Raw genomic sequence first — 20663 nt, forward strand, 5'->3', positions numbered from 1 at the left:
CGTATGTCAATCTCAATCGGCCCTTTCAACAATTAGCTATCACAAATTCCTGTAACCGAAATAATATTATATGTGTGAAATATCCATGTAGAATTTTAGGTTGACATTTTTAGAAGGACGGCGGACCCCTTGACCATACCCATCCCTCTCCTCTCCTTCTCGCCCATGATGTCGAAGAAGGACAAAGAGGACTTTCATAATCGCTGATATTTAGTGTAAATACAAAATATCACTTGGTAGTTTGCTTTTGCCCCAGTGTGATTTGATTTTTTTAAATTTTGATTTGGCGATTTAAGTCCACTTCATGAACAGTAATGCTAATCGGGACAGTTTAAAGTTGGATCCGCACCACTTGTGCCTCCACCGGGTATCGAAACCGGAATCCCTTGATTATAAGGCGGCGACGCTACTAACACTGCGCCATCGTTCCCCAGTGTGACTGGACACCTTCAGAGTAAGATAGACCCGATTAGGCGACTTAGCTCTTTTCTGTCAATTGAATATGGCAACACTGGTATGTTTCCTGTAAGCATCACCGGCAACTGCGCCGGCTAAACAGCCCGCCTCCTCCTCCCGCCATAACAGTCTTTGCCGCAACGCGAAGTCTTCCTTGCGTGGGCTCAGGGTCCTTCCTCATGTTGCCTGTGGAGGGTACCGGATCAGTCCTCCTCTTCGCTTTTGCCGGTGTCAGAAAAAATGGCAGTTTGCAATGTTTACTTTACGACAATATTACCAGTTTATGTACGTAATAATATTTTAAGACGGGTTCTTCAATTCTTTATATTTTGGTGTTACCTGCGGTAACAGCGGCTACATGCACGCCACGCCTCTGAATACAACATAATGCCCAAGGTGCCAGATTGGCAATGCAAGAGATTATACATTATATTATAAATAACAACATCGATATTGCGATGATCAAGGAACCCTATCACATTAAAGGGAAGTTTGTCGGACTTCCTGCATCAATCAAATCCTTCGCTCATTCCGGGACACCAAAAGTTGTTACGTTAGTAACAAATAAGGATATTCAAATCTTTTGGAGAAAATCGTGCTCAACACCGCATTGTGTGGTAATAGATGCAGAGTTTGGCGGAAAGAATTGGACTTTAGTAAACACCTACTGCCAGTTTAAAGATAGGATATTACCATATATACAAACGATGGAGAGAGCAATTAGACTCCAAAATGGTACAAATTCGCATGTTCTGATAAGTGTAGATGCTAATGCCAAATCTCCATTATGGCATAGTGAGGAACTCGATAATAGAGGCAGGGAAATGGAAGACTTCATTGCTAGTAACAATCTTTATATTGTAAACAGGAAATCCTTAATACCGACATTCCGTAACAATAATGGTGGCAAATCGAACATTGATATCACCCTGGTGGACTGCGAGGGCCGGCAGTCCATTTACAACTGGTGGGTCAAAGACCTGACGACCAGTGACCATAATGTAATAGGTTGGAATATATCATGTGTTAAGAACGGAATATGGACTACTCCAAAATACAATACCAAAAGAAAATGGAGTAGGAGAGAGCAAGAAGAATTAAGGTATAAGGTCAAGAAAGGTCTAGAAAGAAACCCAGTAAGAATGGACCAAAGGCTAAAAGGCAGTGTCATGACAATAACCTCAATATTGACAACAGCTGTAAGTCAACTCACGAGGCAGACTCCAACTGAGAAAAAACAAGTGTGGCCTCTATATATCCTGAAAAGAAGAACAATCACAAGGAAATTGCGTAAAAACTACCAGAGATCAATAGACCCCAGATTAAAACAAATCTATTTGGAAAAATATAGGACATCCAAATGGATTTATCAAGACCTGATCAAACAATATAAAACGAAACAATGGGCAAGAGTTTTAAAGAATCAGATTGTAAAAGATCCATGGAGTGTTGCGTACAAAGCTGTAACTGGGAAGTTAAGACAGGAGTATACACCCACAACATTAAAACGTCAAAATAATGAGTATACAAACTCATGGAAGGAGTCCCTGCAGTACCTGATGGAAAGACTACTACCACTTGATAATGAAGCCGAGGATTCTGACATTCAAAGGAATATTAGACGGGAATTACAGGAAAGGTATGAGAATGAAGTTTTGGTTCTACCTTTTGCTAGGGAGGAAATAGCTCTGGTAATAGACCAACTCAAATGCAAAAAAGTCCCAGGGCCTGATGGTCTGATAAATGAGGTTATTAAAATAACTAAGAACGAGCTATTAGGAAGTCTACAAGAGATCTATAATCAATGTTTGGCAACAGGTGAGTTCCCGGAGGATTGGAAACTGGCCAACTTGATTGTATTAATGAAAGACAAAGACAGAGATCCCGAAGAACCGAAATCCTTTAGACCAATATGCCTATTAGATACAATGGGTAAAATTCTGGAAAAATTAGTAGTTAAGCGTTTGAATGAAAGAAGAGTATTAACTGGGGTGTCGGGAAAACAGTATGGATTTATCCGTGGACGCTCTACAGAGGATGCAATACATCATGTGCAGACATTTGTCCAAGAAAATTCATACAAATACGTCTTGGCCATCACACTTGATATAAGTGGAGCTTTTGACAATGTGTGGTGGCCGTATATCTTGAAAACTTTAAGGAAGGCCCAAACACCCAGACCATTGTATAATCTGATAAAGAACTATTTGGATGGCAGATTTGTCCAATTTAAAGGACCCCAACAAATAATTAAAAGAGAAATAAATAAGGGATGCCCACAGGGATCTGTTTTGGGACCGGTCCTTTGGAACTTAATTTTGGAACCACTACTGTATTCACTTGAGGAATCAGAGGATGTGGCAGAAGTAACAGCTTACGCAGACGATATCCTCATCCTCATAGAAGCTAACAATCGTATTGAGATAGAGGCTCATGCTGGGGAAGCACTAAGATTAGTTGAGAAATGGAACCAAACATCAAAAATGAAAATAGCAGCCCAAAAATCTCATCACGTTATGTTAAAAGGAAAACTTCAAAGACCAGCCATCATCAAGAGAGCCAATATGATAGTCAAGGCAGCTCCGCACATTGAATATCTGGGCGTAACCCTACAAGCCCAATTTAAACTGAGAATGCATATTGAAAAAGTTATTGGAAAAGCCAAGGTTCAGCTACACAAGATCCTTGGCTTAGGGAACCAGGCTTATAAACTCCCACAGGAAGTATCTATGATATACTATAGATCGATCTTCCTGAGCATAATATGTTATTCTGCATCAGTATGGACTGGACTGATTAGACGTCAACGTTAAGAATCAGCTAAGAACAGCTCAAAGAAATGTGCTACTACGAATACTGGGTGCTTTTAAGACCACGTCAACTAATGCCCTGTTAGTTATTGCAGGAATCTTGCCGTTAGATCTGGAAGTCATTCGATCAGCATCAAGATACTGGCTGAAGAAGAGGAGACAAGACGGGGTGCAGGAAGTGCTGGGATATACAGCAAATACAAATAATGAAATAGATAGCCATATATGGAATAATTGGCAAGAAGAATGGACACAATCTCAAACTGCCGTTCGCGTCAGGAAATATCTACCATATGTCAACTGGAGAAGTAAATGGAAAAACTTACAACCAACAAGTGGTCTGGTTCATTATATCACTGGGCATGGCCCGTATGGAGTATATCTAAAGCGGTTTAATCTGCGTGGTGAGGACACATGTGAGGTCTGCGACACGATAGATACCCCAGAGCATACGCTAATGGAATGCAAACAACACACGAGTAGTAATATCACTAAGCTCCGGGAAACATTACAAAATATGGCATGGCGTGAAAGTTTTAAAGATATGGGAATGCTTCAAACCATCAACAAACTTGCGGAACTTGTTTCCAAAAGTGAAGAACAAAGTTACATCAGTAATTCAGGGATAAGTATTCCCCCTGAGGTTCAAACATCAAGACAGAAGGATACCCGTCACAGAAGAAGTACGAGACTAAGATCGCTTAGAAGAAATGGCTCGAGAGGTGTAACAAGTAAGAAGAAAGAAGAGGAATTAAAACTCTATGAAGAAGGACCTTCATCTATTAACAGAAGGAACTTTTACATAACATCATTAAGAAGCCAAAGGACACCAATATAATCCCTAAGTGTTAAAGAAGATATGCAGTGAAGTGATCAAATTCCATCCGAAGTGTAATAACAACTGGTAGGCAAGAGGAAGGTGTAGATCCTTTTTAGTCCTTTTCTTTCAACATCCATTTAAGGAAGGAAACTACGAGGTATATTCCCCATGGAAAAAGGAAGTGCATTCAAGTAACAGGACCATCTAAAAGAAGCAATCAACTGGAGAATATCCCTTTCGGACAAATCCAAGAAGAAGAAACCATGTTCTACCCAACTGGATGAAGAAGAAGTCAAGGAACATCTAAACATCGGATGTCCTTTTCTCAAAAAAAAAAAAAAAAAAATTCCTACTACTTTTGGGAACAATTAGTCCAAGGACTATATATATACTCTAAAGCCTCTTCAATGAAGGCAATACATAAATTATAGTAAACTTATAATCAACAAACTCTTATTCTACCAATTATGGTCTAAGGACTGAACATATATACATTAAATCTAATTTCTCACTTCTCACTTCTCAAATATTAAACATTGTATTAACATTATATCCCTTATTATCTTATTGTATCTTATTTCATTATTTTATATTATATTTGTTCTAAAAAAAATTTTTATGTTTTTTATATTTTATAATTTATTATCAATCTTAACAGCTCTATAAGTCCATATTTATTTCTCAAGAAACACACCTTGGTCTTAATGTTAGACACCAAGGTAGTTAGATCCTCTCCTCAAATCCCATCCATACCCTTATCCTCTTAGGGGGCACAACCGCTCCCAGCTAAAATTGCAAACAAGAACGGCAAGCTACGGCAACTACGCTGGGAGAGAGGGTATGGTTGAGTGCGAGGTGAGAGGTGGCTGAAGGACCTCGTCCCCTGTGCCCCCCTTTAACTATCGTCCACTCGGTTCAACACGGTTTCCTTGCACCAGTCTGAAACTGGGATGCACCTGCACTACACCTAGTGCAAAAAGAGTGTAGCGAACTAGACGGGGTTTCACAGGAGGGAGGGAAGGGGGTTTGAAAGTGTTAAAAATCAACCCCATTCAACTTGGTCAAGGCTCGTTAGCCTCGCTGCTCACATCCAAGCAAGGGAGGGGAAGCACGCCGACCCTCGCAGCTCGAGGCGACAGATAAGAGTCCAATTTTCCGGTCTGCCGAGTGCTCTGTATAACAAACCCTTCGGCGCACGCCACATGCATCAACAGCACTGCACATCGTTTGTATTCAAAAGGGCCGCAGAGCCATTAGCGGAATGCCATTTCGCGAGCGATAAAACAAGGAAGAGTCCGTTGGTCCGATCGCAGGCAATAATGCACTCCTATCATTCAAGTATTGCTGAAATTTAATGAAACGGGATTTGGCACGAGAATTAATCAGGAACTTTCTCGTTAGTAGAAATTTATCCGCAACAAGTACTCCGCATTATACACAAAGAGGGACACTAAAGTAATGCAGCTTAACAAATAGACCAATTATTCACCTACTTACACAGTGGACTAAAAAACTTAATCATTTTTCAAATATTCACAGTATGTCAAGGTAATGCATTTCCTGCACTGTCCTTACCCTTGTCAAGACCTCAAGAACAAGGTTCCGGGTTCAAATCCTAGCCTGCTCATGGGTGCTGCTTAGGTGATTCATTTGGTTTATTTTACTTCGCTTTTCTGTCATTTTTGTCTAATCTCGAAAAGAGTGATGATATGGTGAAGGGACACTCACAAGAACATGTATATCCAGGCCTGGATTCGAACCCGGGGCCCTGGCGTCGTAGCGCGGTGTGCTAACCACGCCACCACGATGCACTTTTGGTGCATCAATTATCACAATTAAAAATTGTGAATGAAACAATGTGTTGACTCCAGTAACATATTAAAGTGCACAAACTGCTAATGATGCGCTTTTGTTCCATCAAATTCAAAATACACACAGAAATGTATCAAAGGGTACATTTATCAGCTGCAGTTTCTTGTGCACTGAAATATATCAAATGAAAAAATCACACACGATCATTTGATGCACAGAAAGGGTAGTCGGTATTGGGATTTCAAGTTGGACCCAAACCACTGTGTGCTTCCACCGGGTATCGAACCCAGAACCCTTCGATTACGGAACGGCGTATAGGCAAGTAACGGGAAATCAACAAAACACACTTTTCAAACTTCAAAATATAATTATCTTCCTTTATTTTTTCAACATTTTGGGGAACTTACAAGCGCTACAAAAGGCAATTTTAGGTGCATTAGAATCTACATAAATTGTTGTAATACTCTGAAACATATACTACAATGGCGGAAAGGAAATGGGGATCTAGGTTACACCTGGCACTAGTCATGAGACACACTCTCTTATCAATTTCTGGCGTCAACCAACAATGTTAAAAGAGAGTGCTAATGGCACTCACTGTGAATTGAAACGCAGTAGATGCATATCTTCATTTTGCGCAGCATTTGTCTTCCTTGGAACAAAGGGAAGGGAGAAGATAATGTCGGTTTCAAGCTCTCTGTTTCTAATTGTTTCTTTGTAACCTATAGCCTTCTTGTTGAGTGGGTCATTCATGTCTCCTTAAAGTTGTCAAGCCAGAGACCTACCCAGGGCGCTTTATTCTTGCCATTACTGACCTGCCCATACTTCTTGCCTTGAGTGCAATGTTTATACGTTTCATGATAAAATTTGATATAGATAGCTCTAGATTTCCTACTGAAGAGCATTCGGGAGGAGTTATGACAGGGCCATAAATTAATATAAATGTATTTGCATTTTCTTATTTTATATCACTTTTCTGTCCCTGTAGGCTAATCGTGACGATGAGGATGAATGATCAACAGATAAAACTCGTGAACTGTAACTAACAAAGAAATACTTGTGCCCAGACAGACCAGGGTTCAAACACAGAACAATAGGCAGCGAGATGGACAAGACATAAAGTGCATACTCTGTTTTATTTTAAATAAATTAATTCTTGGTAGGCCTGGACAAATACGAGTTTAAAAGTTCATCTGCAATGTTTAACATTAAAATTTGAAGGGAAAGTATTTTTCAAGCATAATTTAGTTTTTGGAGATTTTCTGGAAAAATGAAATTTTAAGGACGGCGTCTTAATATTTTCGGCTTTTATTCTGTGTACATTCTTGGAAAAATTAGTTTGCAACACTGGTTCCATGAAATTTGTAAATTGATACGGCTTCTTAAGACAGTTTCATATCATCTGATCCCCTTGTTGAAAGTTTTGCTTGTTAAAAAATTAGTTATGCATAAGGAGACGATTTTCATACATCTTGAGATTTGGTAGCTTTTTACTCCACCTACCCCTTGTCTCGAAACGCCGATAGTATGACTCACGACCTGCAAAATTGTAGAGGATAATACGATAAGAGAGGATAGAGAGGCTTCATATCGGTACAAAATCGGCCCGTACAAGCGGACAGGATGTAAAATAAGGCAACAAAAATAGCGATGGATAATTTCAATCCAAATCCGTAGAGGTTTGACTCCCAGCGCGAAAATATGACTTCAGATTGGAACCTATTACACGCATTAGGCCTATCTTGTAGTGTTGGTTTGAAAGCTGAAATTCCGGACACTCTGCCTGGGTTCTTCCGTTTCCAAAACAATATGGTAGCAGTTATGCAGTACTACACTTTGACGGTAGAAAACGTCAAAATTTATGCTTTAGCTTCAAAGGTTTAAGGTATAGCAATATAAAAGTGAATTGATTGTTGATGTTTGATTAATTTATTAGGGACAATCAAAATCATTTATGTTGCGTTACACTAACATGGGTCTTCAATTTTAGAAAATTTTAGATCTTGGTATATGCTAGGTATAGCGATAGGTTACTTCAGACGGGCTGATGAATTTATTATGTTCTATGGATTTATTATTTATCAGGTCTATCCCTTCAAAAATATCTTTATACCTCTATCAGTAGTTCACAAGGACTATCGGAGAGCCTTTTATGACCAGTATCCTAAAAACTACAAAATATATGTACAAATGAAGTGGTGCTAAACAATTATAATGAAGTAGAACTTTGTACTTCATACTGGCTGTGTTGCAACCTAAAACTGGCTACGCGTGTGTCCGGAAGGAGAACATTCCGAGAAGTAATCATTCAATAACAGTCACATGTTCGAATTAAATTTATTTTTGAACCATAGAAAATGATGCGTAGGTAATTCATTATAAATACAAGCCTGTTAAATCCTATTTCTGTAATAACTAATTGGGCTAAATATTTTTTTTACAACATGGTTTATACGACAATAATATTTACTATTTTTCGGGGCCCCCCTTAGTCATGCTTTTCTGAAATACCGGAGTGATCTCCGGAAGCGACTTGTCTCGGCCTGCTGACCCGCCACTTAGCGATTGACAATGAGATCACATATCAATGTAGCCAGCAAGCTACTCTACAGCAGCAGCAGTGGCGCATTTAAGGAGTTATGCATATGGCTTTTCTCGTGAATCAGACGAAACATGGTTGCAAAATGGAAAACTACAAATCTTCACAGGCAATAACAAAACAAAATTTAAAATCTTGCACATTTACTTAGAAATCGGAGAAAGCATGGATGTTTCTTATTCCTACATTCACTTCATTATTCATAATTTCCGCGACTCTAAGTGTTTATACAAATTATTTCCAATACAATGCTATAAAAGAATGAAAATATAATCCAGAATATGCGAATATTAAGTTCTGATTGCGTGTGGATGGGGGAGGTGCAGCGTGCAGTTAATGAATCAATTCCATCCTACAAATCTTCACTCAACAACCATACCCATGGCATTTAAAAGTAAAATGAAAAGATTACTGTTGGGAACACTGTGCGAATTAACGGGGGGATGGCAGGGATTCCCCCCCAGAAAATATTATCACCGGCAATAGAAAAATATTTGTATCCTACCAGACATGGTTTTATCCCCCTCAAAGAAAATGGTATTAAAAGCATGTAGTATATACCATTTATTAAGTATATAACAAACAAGTAAACAAAGTCATTCTTGTCCATTAATGGTCCAGTCATCAAAGATTTCCCTACCGAAAAGTATGCAGCCTTGTGGAGTAGAGGAATACACCATTCCTCAAGTGACCAACCTCACAGAGCCGAGAACAGCAGGCGTTTTCCACTTCAAGTTTTCATGGCATATTGTACAAATATTAAAGTGATCACAAGAAACTTGTAGATAGATTAGATGGACATTAAGTTTGAACTTGGCAATAGAAATTTGGTCAAGTTTTTGGTGTTACTCTAAGATCGATAGCTCTTTTTGTGTATGAGGGGTTTTCTTGGAATGTAAATATACCTAGGTATACGTACTAAGTGTTTCTAAATTACGTTTTAATCTTATTGTAAAATCTAATGACCTGGATTAGGACCAATTTTCTAAGGTATTCACAATCGTAAGGCAATAGTTCAGTTTACTGACTGGTACTACTGTATATAGAAATTTGCACACGAATAAAAACTACCTCCCGGAATGAAATCTCAAATACGCCACTGATGGGTACACCGCAAGCAAAAAGCTTAATTTGAACAATGGTTGGAAAAATACTTTATTGTGTGTACTGGAACCATATTATAATTTGAGCGGCTTGGGGTAAAGCTTGCTAACCCACAAAAGTACGAAACCGAGAAAAACGCCGGTGAAAGTTCGTCCCATTGTTTAGTCCCGTCTGTTTCTGGCTATCAGTGGCTACTGAAGGAATTTCGTCCACTATTTGTAGAGCAACTAGAGACTGCGCACCAACTGAATCCAATTCAACGGAGTATGGGTTATCAAGTTCCGAGTCGCTTATTTGTTACGTCCGAAACCAAAGCTCGTCAAGGGGCTTTTTGGTGTCAAAAATGCTTAATAAATAAATTCCAACTCTCATATTTTGTCTACAGATTTGATGCAGTTTTTTTTTTTTAAAAAATGAACTTCCTACTTTTCTGCCTGGCCCGCCCCGAAAATAGTACAGTCGGAACGGAAAAAATTCCCGAGCATGGGGAATGTTTGAATGACTCGCGCCCCGAAAGTTTCGTTCCGGCCCAGGGGCTTTCGTGAAAATGCATCGCTGCAAACTATACCAAACACAAGTGTACGACTTGAAATTGTAGGGCGGGGGATATGAAGGTTTTCAGAGTTTCTATTTTCATTTTTTTTATACATAATATACGTGAGTACTTCCAAATCTGGACTTTTCCGGGCAGAGACAAGAATACCCCTATCTCAAACATTTATTTCCATTTCTCGAGAGTCAAAGTAAGTAATATGAAAAACATGTATCAATTTGCGCATGTTATCATTAACATATAACGGCCCGTATAAAATACGTTACTTTTAGCTTCAATAGTTACACAGAAATCAAGTATCCTATCATATTTAAACATAGAGCCTTCGGAGAGATTTCTACGCCTGAAGCGACAATGGACTTCTTTTGCTTATCTCGGAAAACTCCTAATTCTATCAGAATTAATTTTTATATGAAGATAAATCTACAGTACACTATTTTCTAATTATATATACATATGTAGCAAAACAAACAACAATATTAATTTAATAGGGCACCAATAATTTCAAGAACAAACTTTGTGTTGCTCTTACAGAAAGTTCTCGAGTGGGCGAGCTAGAAAATTTTATTAAATTTCTTTGCAAATCATCAGTCTAATGTAAAGTTTTGTATGAAAGCCGCTAAATTAGACAATTTATTTAGTTTATAATAATATGAATGGCAAAAATTGTTACTTAGAACTTTTTATTAACAAGAACAAAAATACTTTCCCTGGTTGGGAACTAAATTAAAGATGTGGAGATTGGTGTAGAAAATGCTGAGAGCGGGTAATTCGTTGATTTCATTCTTTAAAATTGTACACTGCCAAACAGCAACCATTAGACTACCACAAAACAGAATCATGCACGAATCTCATCCTTATGTTCTAATTAAAAACTAGTATAATCGAATGTGACGATTCAAAAAGCGCTTGCAAATGCCCCCAGTGCATTCACGAGTCAAATCCGGGGCAGTAAAAAAAAATCTTTAATTTTTACTTTACTGTTTATTGTCACCAAATCTGTGATTTGGACTGTGCCTTATTAACCAGCAGAAACTGACTTCAGTTACTCTTTGTGTCGTCTGCATATAGGCTATGCATTTTACGAATCTACATACACGGTGGGAGGGGAGATGCAACACGTTATTGAACCAGTAAATGAAGTAAATTAAAGTCTTCGCTTATATTATAAATGTTATGCTATATTATCTTCTAAGTCGTTTTATCTTTATGTTGTTTATAATGTATATTTGTTATCCCTGGAAATTGCTACAACATTTGTTAAAGAATAGAGATCACAATTATATCCTGCAGCAATTGTACACACTAACGATGTAACATAACAAATTCACATAAAATAGTAGGGTAAGGGCGGGAAATGTTACTCTGGTCTAAGGCTGGCGACACATTATATCCGATTCTGAACCCGGAACTCCTTCATTACAAGGACAATGTTGCCACTAACAAGGAGGCTCTCCATAATCATGGTGACTATGAAGAAAATAATTTAAGAGCATATGTATGTAATTTATTGATGCGAATAGTTTCTTCAACCGAATAATAATATGGGCAACTCACGTGCGACCGGGGAAACATACATGCATAGAAACAACCACCATTATTTGGAGCAGATATAAAATGTACTACCTTTCAAACAATTACTCTGTGCGCTTGTCTCCTCTGGTAACAATGCAACCGTGCAATTCAATTAATACAAACAGCAAATAGATACATTTGTACTAAACTAAAGCTAAAGGAATATGAGCATATAACATTAACAATTGACTGGATACACATGGCCCTAAAATCGTTTGATTTCACTATAAAGAAAATCAGGAATGAAGGTAGAATAATAATTTTTCGGTAAAATTAGTTACTGCATATTTTTGCAGCTGCAGTATAATAATATATTACCGCTATCTACAAACAAATTTAATAAATAAAAATATGCTATTGGAATGATTGTGAAAACGTTATTAATGCGGCGAGATAATGAACGAAAACATTCAACCATCCATCCCTTACTGAGTTTGATCCAAACCATATTTACAACACTGCAATACAGTTAAACAACTTCTTGCTAAATACATAAAAGTGAACAACAATTTGAAAAATCTGAGAATCGTTGAAAAAAAATCAAGACTGAATAAGAATAATATGATGACTTTTCCAAGGCTCGAATTTGAAATGACATGTCACAAGCAAGGCAATTGCCGTGTTGTTAGTAAACAAAATTAATTAACTGTAAATTATGTCTTTTTCAATCCTGTGTACACAGAGTACACACATCAGGGGTTGCTAAATCGCAGCTTGGGAGGTATATTGGGTTGTTTGATGTGTAGACATTTTCAATGAAAAGGCGAATAAAGAAAATTAATCTTCATAATTATCTACCTACTGCTGGATAATTTGGTATTTAATAAATATAATTCTAATATCATTTGTTAATTTGACATATTAATGTTAATAAAGTGCAAATTTGTTTCCATGGTTCATTCCTGTAAAAATATGCTCAATATATTTAAAACAATAATCATTTCTGATTTGAAAAACTTAGGTGTGCACATTGTAAGATAACTTTAATAGATATCGTGCGCTTATGTTCCCTTAACAATAGACAATATTACGTAAATTTAAACTAATATAAATTAACAGTTTACAGACTTGCACAACATATTTATACAATTCCTTGAACGAAATACGCATGTCACAAATACAAATGTCTGCGGTATTTCTTTTCATACGATTCTCAAACATCTAAAGTCATGTTTATCGTGATTGTTTTTTATGTTAAACAGAGTTTGGTCTTCTTAAATTATCTTTAGGAAAAATATACCAATAACTAAACTTCCTACCAAGAAAAAATAAAATTTTGGTAAGCTGTGTTGTATGTTTCCAAGAAAACACCTTGGAAATAAACAATAGGTCCACCTATTTTGCCCTGAAACACTTGACAGATTAGTGTAAAAAAACCGCCGGTTAGCGTTTAGTTTTGACATTGCCGTTCAGTATGTACCCTGCATTGAGCAAAGTAGCAATATGATGGCCTTATTCAGGGGCGGAATCACAAAAATATATCCTCTAATATTCTGAATATTATAGCTAAAAAGTATAATGTGATGTTTGTAACCCTGTAAAAGATTACCATTCTATTGGGAACATGACATCAGTATGTCATAGAAGATTGTAGTGTAGCTCAAGAATCAAATTTTATTTTATATATATTTTTAGAAATAACAATATTTTAATCAATTTTACTGTTACTTAAGAATTGCCATACACATTAATAAAGTTATATTATTATTAATAATAATTTCAAAGAAAGATTCAGTTAATCAATACTAAATTCTGAACGTAAATATTTTGGTTTGGTGTAGTCTCTACTTTAATTCTGTTGTTTCCAACATTATTATCTTTTTACATTAAATTTTGCTATACACATAATATGGTTTAAAATATTGATTAATATTGATATTTATATTTCTGGAAAAACCATACAATCAGTAAAGCATTTTTTTTCATTCACATGTTCATAATGCCCTTCTCCATACTATGTTCTTTTTTCAAAAAAATAAGTATAAAAGAAAACATGTAATGGAAACACAGTTATCCCTAGATAATGAAAAGATACACTTACTGAAATCGAATAAACTATGTAGATCATACTTACTAAAGCATTTAAAAAATACATTAAGATGATTTACATATTCTGCACAGCACTGAAGGCAAAAAACGTTTGCTATGCTGATTGGAACAGATTGAAACCCCTTAAAACCTCCCCATAGCCTTTACTAAATTTTGTGGCTGTTAAATTATTTCGAATACTAAAAAATATATATAATTTGAAGGAGACACTTATAATCTCATGCAGATAATTATTCCTTAACACGAAATGTACACAAGTATTTTGCTTTTTTATGGAGAGAGATGTAAAGATTGATGTTTGATAGTGGCGAGAAAGCATTCTTTTTCACGTTTTATAAAAAATAAAGGTAATGTACCAAGGACATAGTTAAGCAATCTTGCTGGGAATATAGTATAGCTGTAGGTTGTCAGGCAATGAAGAGAAATAAAGCAAAGAATGGAATAAAGTATTTTAAAGAAAGAGTTTACATTGATAAATATCCTGAAATTTCTTATCGAACGTTACTCAGTTCACAAATTTCTTAAAAGAAGAGTAAGTAGTAATTCATTACTGCAAGGTATGGTCTATACAAGGTTTTACATATATACAGACATAAAGGCCGCAGTTTCAATCAACAAAAAATATATTTTAGAGGGGCTGTTAGCACTGAAGTTTAATGCTCACAAATAAAGATGTTAGGCAGAAAATAAATTTTAAAAGAGTTACTTGCTTGAATGTGTGATATTCGAATGTTTATGATGTATATGTATGTATAAAAGTTTCTTTGCAAATACACAAAATATTTCCAAATTCTCTTTCAACTGAAGTTAATTCTGAAGTTTATCTTACCTAAAAACTCTAGCATTTGGGTACAAATGTGCCTGTATAGTAAAGTGTGCTATTTGACAGAAGAATCAGAATTGCTATCGAGCGTTAATTGTTCGACTTGTTATCGTTCTTCTATAGAATAGATACACAGATCTACAATATAAAATGTAAAACCGGAACTAATGGCATTAATATTTAACAGCATCACTAACATAAAAAACATGGCTGTAAAAATGCTGAAGATTCACAGCAGTTCTACAATAATGTAACACGTTCATGTGTTAAATAATATTCATCCGATCAAAGTGGTCAAATATTCCTCATACGAAATAGGTTAAACACTTTTGTAGTTGGCAATATTTAATTAGATCATTTTGGATGTGACGTAATTACCGCAGAATATGTATAGTAAGTGAATGTTAATGTCAACATTATCCACGGAAGTGTTTTAATTTTTCTAGCGTATGAAGAGACACCGTGCAAGAAACTGTTGCAAATTAATTTTGATCCATCAATATCTAGCCAAATTACTAGAAAGAAGAAAAAGCTCCATACAAATGCTAGTTTTGGTTCTATTGTCAAAATTAGTTGAATATAAACATGAATTTTAGGTGCTACTCAAAAACTAAAACTTTACACTTGCTTTAGGGCATTTTCAAAATATTTAAATGTGTATAGTGAGAGGAAAACTTTTTTATAAATTAGAATAGAAAATTGAGCTTTGTATGAACTTATGGTTCCATTTTTTTAAGCGCGTTATGTATTGTTAGAACATCCCAGTGGGCCGTGGTAAAAAATACGTGGAATTGAACCAACAACAATCTGCATTGTTTCTAAAATATTGCCCTGCATTTAGTACAGAACGAACATGTTATATACAAAGAATGCCAACATTAAAAAAAAATATATAAAGATGACTCACCTCGTTTCAATTTTTCCAGCGGTTCTGGTAGAGTACAGGGCACGGACGACGGACAAGCGACGCTGACCACGGAGTCCACCCCTGTGGAGACGCTGTGGTGGCCGTGGGAATGAGGTGTCGAAGCCACTGTCGCCGATCCACCGGCCGTCATCCCCGTGGCTTCCGACACGTGCGTGTGTGCGTGGGAGTGCGTGTCAACACCCGAGACCAGATCTTGGAAGAGGCCCGAGTCCGCTAAAGGTCCCGCACTCAGTGGCCCTCCGCCCAACCCATCCATACTCAGAGCGCCGCAATCAATTAGCTCGGGCCAGGGGGTGGGGACGTGAGAAAAAAACCTCTGACAGGGGGTGAGAGAGGGGAGGTTGTCCGTATTTGTATGTGTTGAGTACCAGGTAGGGAGGTGGGGGAGGCCGGTCGAGGATTTCAGGATAAAAAAAAAAGGCTTCGGCAAACACAAGCACTAAATCCGGCCAGACGAGCTTTCAATCCCCCTCCCCTCTGTGTCCCACAATCCGAAAACCCAAACACACTTCACTGCTGCACTGCCACTAACACCACGGTAACACCCGTAGAATCTGTCTGCTTGTCTCTCGGCTTGTGGTGGGATATGAAAAAGGCTTAAAAGTCTTTCCTCTCCTTGCTAAGGTTCGTAAGTCCCTTAAGCCCCCGTGATTTTTGAAGGCTTTAGGTCCAGATAGGCGCCGTAATCTGCCTGCTTCGCTCCCGCTCTCTCACTCTCTCTCTCTCTCCGCCTCCGAACCGAGTTCCTGCAGGGCTGGTGAATCAGTGTCCTCGCTTATCGTTGTCTACGCCGCAAGGTGTCTGTGGTGTGTAGAATGTCTTGGGAAACACGTCGCGGTCCTCTTTCCTGCGCCGTAAGTATTCTTCACTGAAGGTCCACGATACGTCGCTGTTTCAGTAACTAGATTTCTTGCAGGCGGTGATCTCCCCACCTCCTCTCGGACACGGTGAACGCTGTGTTTTCGGGAGGGAGAGAGGGTAAAAAACAAACTTAGGAAGAAAAAAAAGGTGCGTGTGTGCAAAGTGGTAGGGGGAGAAAGACGAGAAGTAACGGAAAAAAAGTACACGTTTTTTGACCGTGGATTTGTTAGCTCTGGTGTTAGGAATGGATTTGCGGAAGATTGCCGGAAAGTATCAGGCGATTTAGATACAAGCGCTTGCTGAGTACGTGCGGTAATACAGAGGCCAAAACCCGACAGATCCGCCCAGAGATCACACCCTAATCTTGCAGAGTCCTGGGCGCGATTTAGGGCTAAGTCCACCTCTATATATCATCGAGTAGAGGGAGTCCTGCGGTTCCCTCCCCACTTCCCAGACACAGAGCTCTGATGGAGATCGCCTGCGCAAGGTTCTCGCAGTGATGGTCTTACTGCTGCGGCAACCGGTTCAGTTTCCTCTCTATCTCGGCGCCCCCCCTCTCGGCAATCTGTACTCTTTCGCCTCTGCTCCCCCCCTCGTAAATACGGAGAGAGAAAAGGGGGAGGGTTTTGTTGGCTTTGGCTACGTTTTCCCCCCGTCAAACGTTCTGCGTGCCACGAGCCTTCGCACCGAACACTGGCAATACACACTAACCCAAGTATACATTATCCCAGCGCCATGAACGCCAAGCCCCGCCCACCCTGTCAAGAGCGGGAGTGACGTAACTCGGAGTCGGCCAATGGCTCGGATCGCTGCCTCGGAACTGCGTGCGAGGGAACGTGTTTCCGCGGAGGAGGGAGACTGGTGCGAAGAGGTCGTTATGGATGGCGAGGCAACATGGCGGTGCGTTGGAGAGGATACGAGTTTCGTCGTTGGCGATCGCGCGCATCGTTTCTCATTCGGCAGTGATTTCTCCACAATAATATATGAATGCTCACGGTGTCTTTCGCTGGATAATGTTGCGTAATCAAGCAAGTACGCTATCTCGAAACTCAAGTATTGGTGTTGTGCTTGAAAACGAGTGGACAAAAAAAGTTTACGACTTTAAAAAAGTTCGACGGGCATGGATTTTTGTAATAAAATCGTAAATATCCTTGCATAAATTATAGCATGTACACTTAGCATCATCAAAAGTATTTTGTGTATCTCGTTGTGCATCATATATTTGTACTTTAATTGATATTACTTTAGCTTGTTTTTATTATATTTTAATCTTCCGCGATTTTCCTTGTTTTGCATGAAAGTGAAACGCTAATATTGACTGATCGTAGAAATAAATGACGTAATCAAGAATTTCGGAAAGGAGAGGGGGATTTCATGTATTCTTCTCTTTGTCATTTGATGTTTTGCGTCGCTGTCTGCCACTTCGACTAATCGCGACGATGAGGATGTGTAGTGTTGATGAAATCGATGAAAGGACACTCGCAAAGAACTTTCATGCAAAGATCAAGTCCCGAACCCGAGAACTTCGGTAACAAGATCCAAAATCGACCACTAAAGCACTTTTTTTACAAACAGAACTTCGATGATTAATATAGTCTAATGTTAAATGTTAATGTTACACTTCATTAATAATATGTAATTTCCGTATAATGTTCATTGCATGTCCTTTATTTCTTTTATTGTGACCACGCGCATAACTTGCGACCTACAGTTGAGGAGGCGTACTTACCGGTGTGCGATCACAACGCAGAACGGTTATTTTGACAAAATCCTGTTTCCCTACTGGCTGCTTTGGGGAGGGGGATTTTTAACAACATTGTCACTTCTTGTCCAAGTGGTGGGCCTAATTGGTTATTTGACCGCGAGTTCCTTCACAAGTAAACGCGGCAACTTGGGGTCACTGCTATAAGGACGATCTCCGCGCCGGTGACCTGACACTCCCTTTAACTGGAGGGGCAGAGTCGAACTTGGGATTCAATTTTTTTTGGGGTGGGAGGGGCAGAGTCGAACTGGGGGCTTGAATTTGTGAGGGCAGAATCGATTTTTTTTATCACATAAAAATAGCATCCAGTACTATTTTGTTAACTGTTACATTTGTGAAATCATAAAATGTATTCATTACTTTGCTCCTTGTGTCCCGCAGGAGGTTAACAAAAGCGCCATTAACTTCTAAATTTCAATAAACCTGAAAATTTGGTGGTGGGTCATGTGCGCACCTCCCCCCTTGCAACCGCCAAGTTACACCTATGATTGTGACCGTAAGGAAATTAAAAATCGTTCATGGAAGTCCATCTGCCCAACAAACAAAACCATACGTATTGCCTAAGAGGCCACGAGAAGCTGCGTAATTGCGTGCATGGAAAACAGGAGAAATTGTTTGAACACTAAACGTATTAGGGTGGGTACGAGACGGCACCCGCTCACCCCCATGGCCATAACAGAGATACTTCCAAATTTCCCGTGTACTCGCGAATTCACTCAGCCAATGGCCAATGGATCCGTCTTGTTTATTAATTATAATAGTGCCGCCGTACGAACCAGTCCCCAATCACAGCGCAGAACGGCTATTTTGTCAAAATCCTGTATCCCTGCTGCTTGCTTCGGAGAGAAGTGTCTCAAAGGTTGCCGCTTGTTGCTAATTGGCTGTTTGATCGCAAGTTACTTCGTAGGTAAACGCGACAACAGAGGGTCGCTGGCAGAATGGCGTTCCCCGCGCTGGCTATAAGGGCGGCGGGACTGTAATGAACCTTGTAAAAGTTTAAATCATGGAATTTCGTTTCCGCGAGAACTATATACCCTGCACCACACACTAGTGGCGAATGCTTCATATAGCCTATAACTTCTCATAGCTATACTCAGTAGTAGCGCGGTCTACCCCTCATGAGTGGGAGGGCGGTCAGCTGTTATTGAATATTTTTTCAACATAGGTCTATAGTGTGAAAAGAATGATAAAGTGCCATACATATTATATACGGGGTGATATTTGTAGGGAGGATGGGGGGATTTCCCCCATCTGCTTGATAAATTTTATCAATGGGGGAAATTTTATATGGCATAATGTCATTATCTCATCTAATCCCCTAGACAGTCAGTAGAATTTCCCCCACTGGACATTTCTGAAATACCACACTGATTATATGTATGCATACATTTAACTCTTCGCTACTTTCATTATTTGCAATATTCTTCATTTATGTGTCGAAAGACATAAAATATCGTCGAAAATCGAACCATTCGATACCTGATGATTTTGCAGAGGCTATTCGCATACACAAATTCAATTTCATTAACTGAACGACCCCAAAATTTTACTACTATTTTACAGGAATTATTTCCGATCAAATTTTGATTATGCTGCTTTTAGTTATGGGGGTGCAAATACCTATCATCTGAACAAAATAGACACAATACAGAGAAAGGCTTTGAGGTCTCATGCAGTCCTGCCCTAATTTCAGTGTATATATGGAAAGAAAAGAAACTAGTTTGACCGGGTCCAATTAACAATAAAATTTCTGTTTAAAACTTGGAAAAATCATATTCATCGTTTCATTAAATTGTTTGCAATACAAAAACAATGGACAGAAGCCAATGTTATAGACCCTCAACATACTTTATTCTAGAGGCGGAAACTCGTACAAAGTCTTTCACCTTCCAACATACTCTAATTTACCAATTAGACATACCTTTACATACGCACTGCAACATCCATTTCAGAGATCTTGGACGACATGCCATCTAGAGTGCCACACACGTAAATTTGCCGTTGCGTAGAAACGAATTTTCGTTTCGTCTCCCTCTCTCTTAGCATCATGTGTTCTACCCTGCTCGAAAACCTTCGCTATTGTTGCCATATTGTCATTCCATTCCTGGACACACTCGCGCAAACATCATTGAAAACAATTGAATAGCGCTCCAGCTCGCGGTTCCCACCGTTCCGCAGGGATGGTAATGTGGCAATATAGCACGGCGTAGTGCTTGCTTCTTTTATGCAGTGCATGTTCATTGGCTAGCTAGTAACTAGTGTTGCCAACTGTAATAATGAAGCACTATTTCTGTCACGGAAGAAGAAAGGCAGGTAAAGTGGCGGTGAGTTTTGTTGGATTGGAAGCGCCATATTTTTATTTTATACTAAGTATTTGACCGGTTTGACGTTGTGTGCGTGTATTGCGTGTGTGTTTGCTAATGAACGTTAAATTCCATAATGCCTCCAGTTCTGTCGAAGTTGAAATAAAAAACCTTGCATAGCCAAGCTCGGGAAATTCTAAGCAACGTG

At 38.6% G+C, this 20663-nt stretch overlaps 1 protein-coding gene across 5 annotated transcripts in view; it reads right to left on the reverse strand.

Moving 5' to 3' along the window:
* Ptx1 (pituitary homeobox homolog Ptx1) overlaps positions 1–20142 on the reverse strand; it is a 141737-nt gene extending 121595 nt beyond the window's left edge. For 3 of the 5 annotated variants that reach the window (XM_083131408.1, XM_083131407.1, XM_083131406.1), the window contains exon 1: positions 15509–16945. In XM_083131408.1, coding sequence (XP_082987534.1) covers positions 15509–15785 — 277 coding nt within the window. In that variant the 5' untranslated portion in view covers positions 15786–16945. Of the gene's footprint in view, positions 1–15508; positions 16946–20073 lie in introns of those variants that run through there. The other 2 variants (XM_083131411.1, XM_083131410.1) reach the window with 2 other exon arrangements.
* Positions 20143–20663: the final 521 nt, after the last annotated feature.

Source organism: Lepisma saccharinum, chromosome 11, assembly GCF_977018435.1.
Source record: "Lepisma saccharinum chromosome 11, izLepSacc3.1, whole genome shotgun sequence".
NCBI lineage: Eukaryota > Metazoa > Arthropoda > Insecta > Zygentoma > Lepismatidae > Lepisma > Lepisma saccharinum.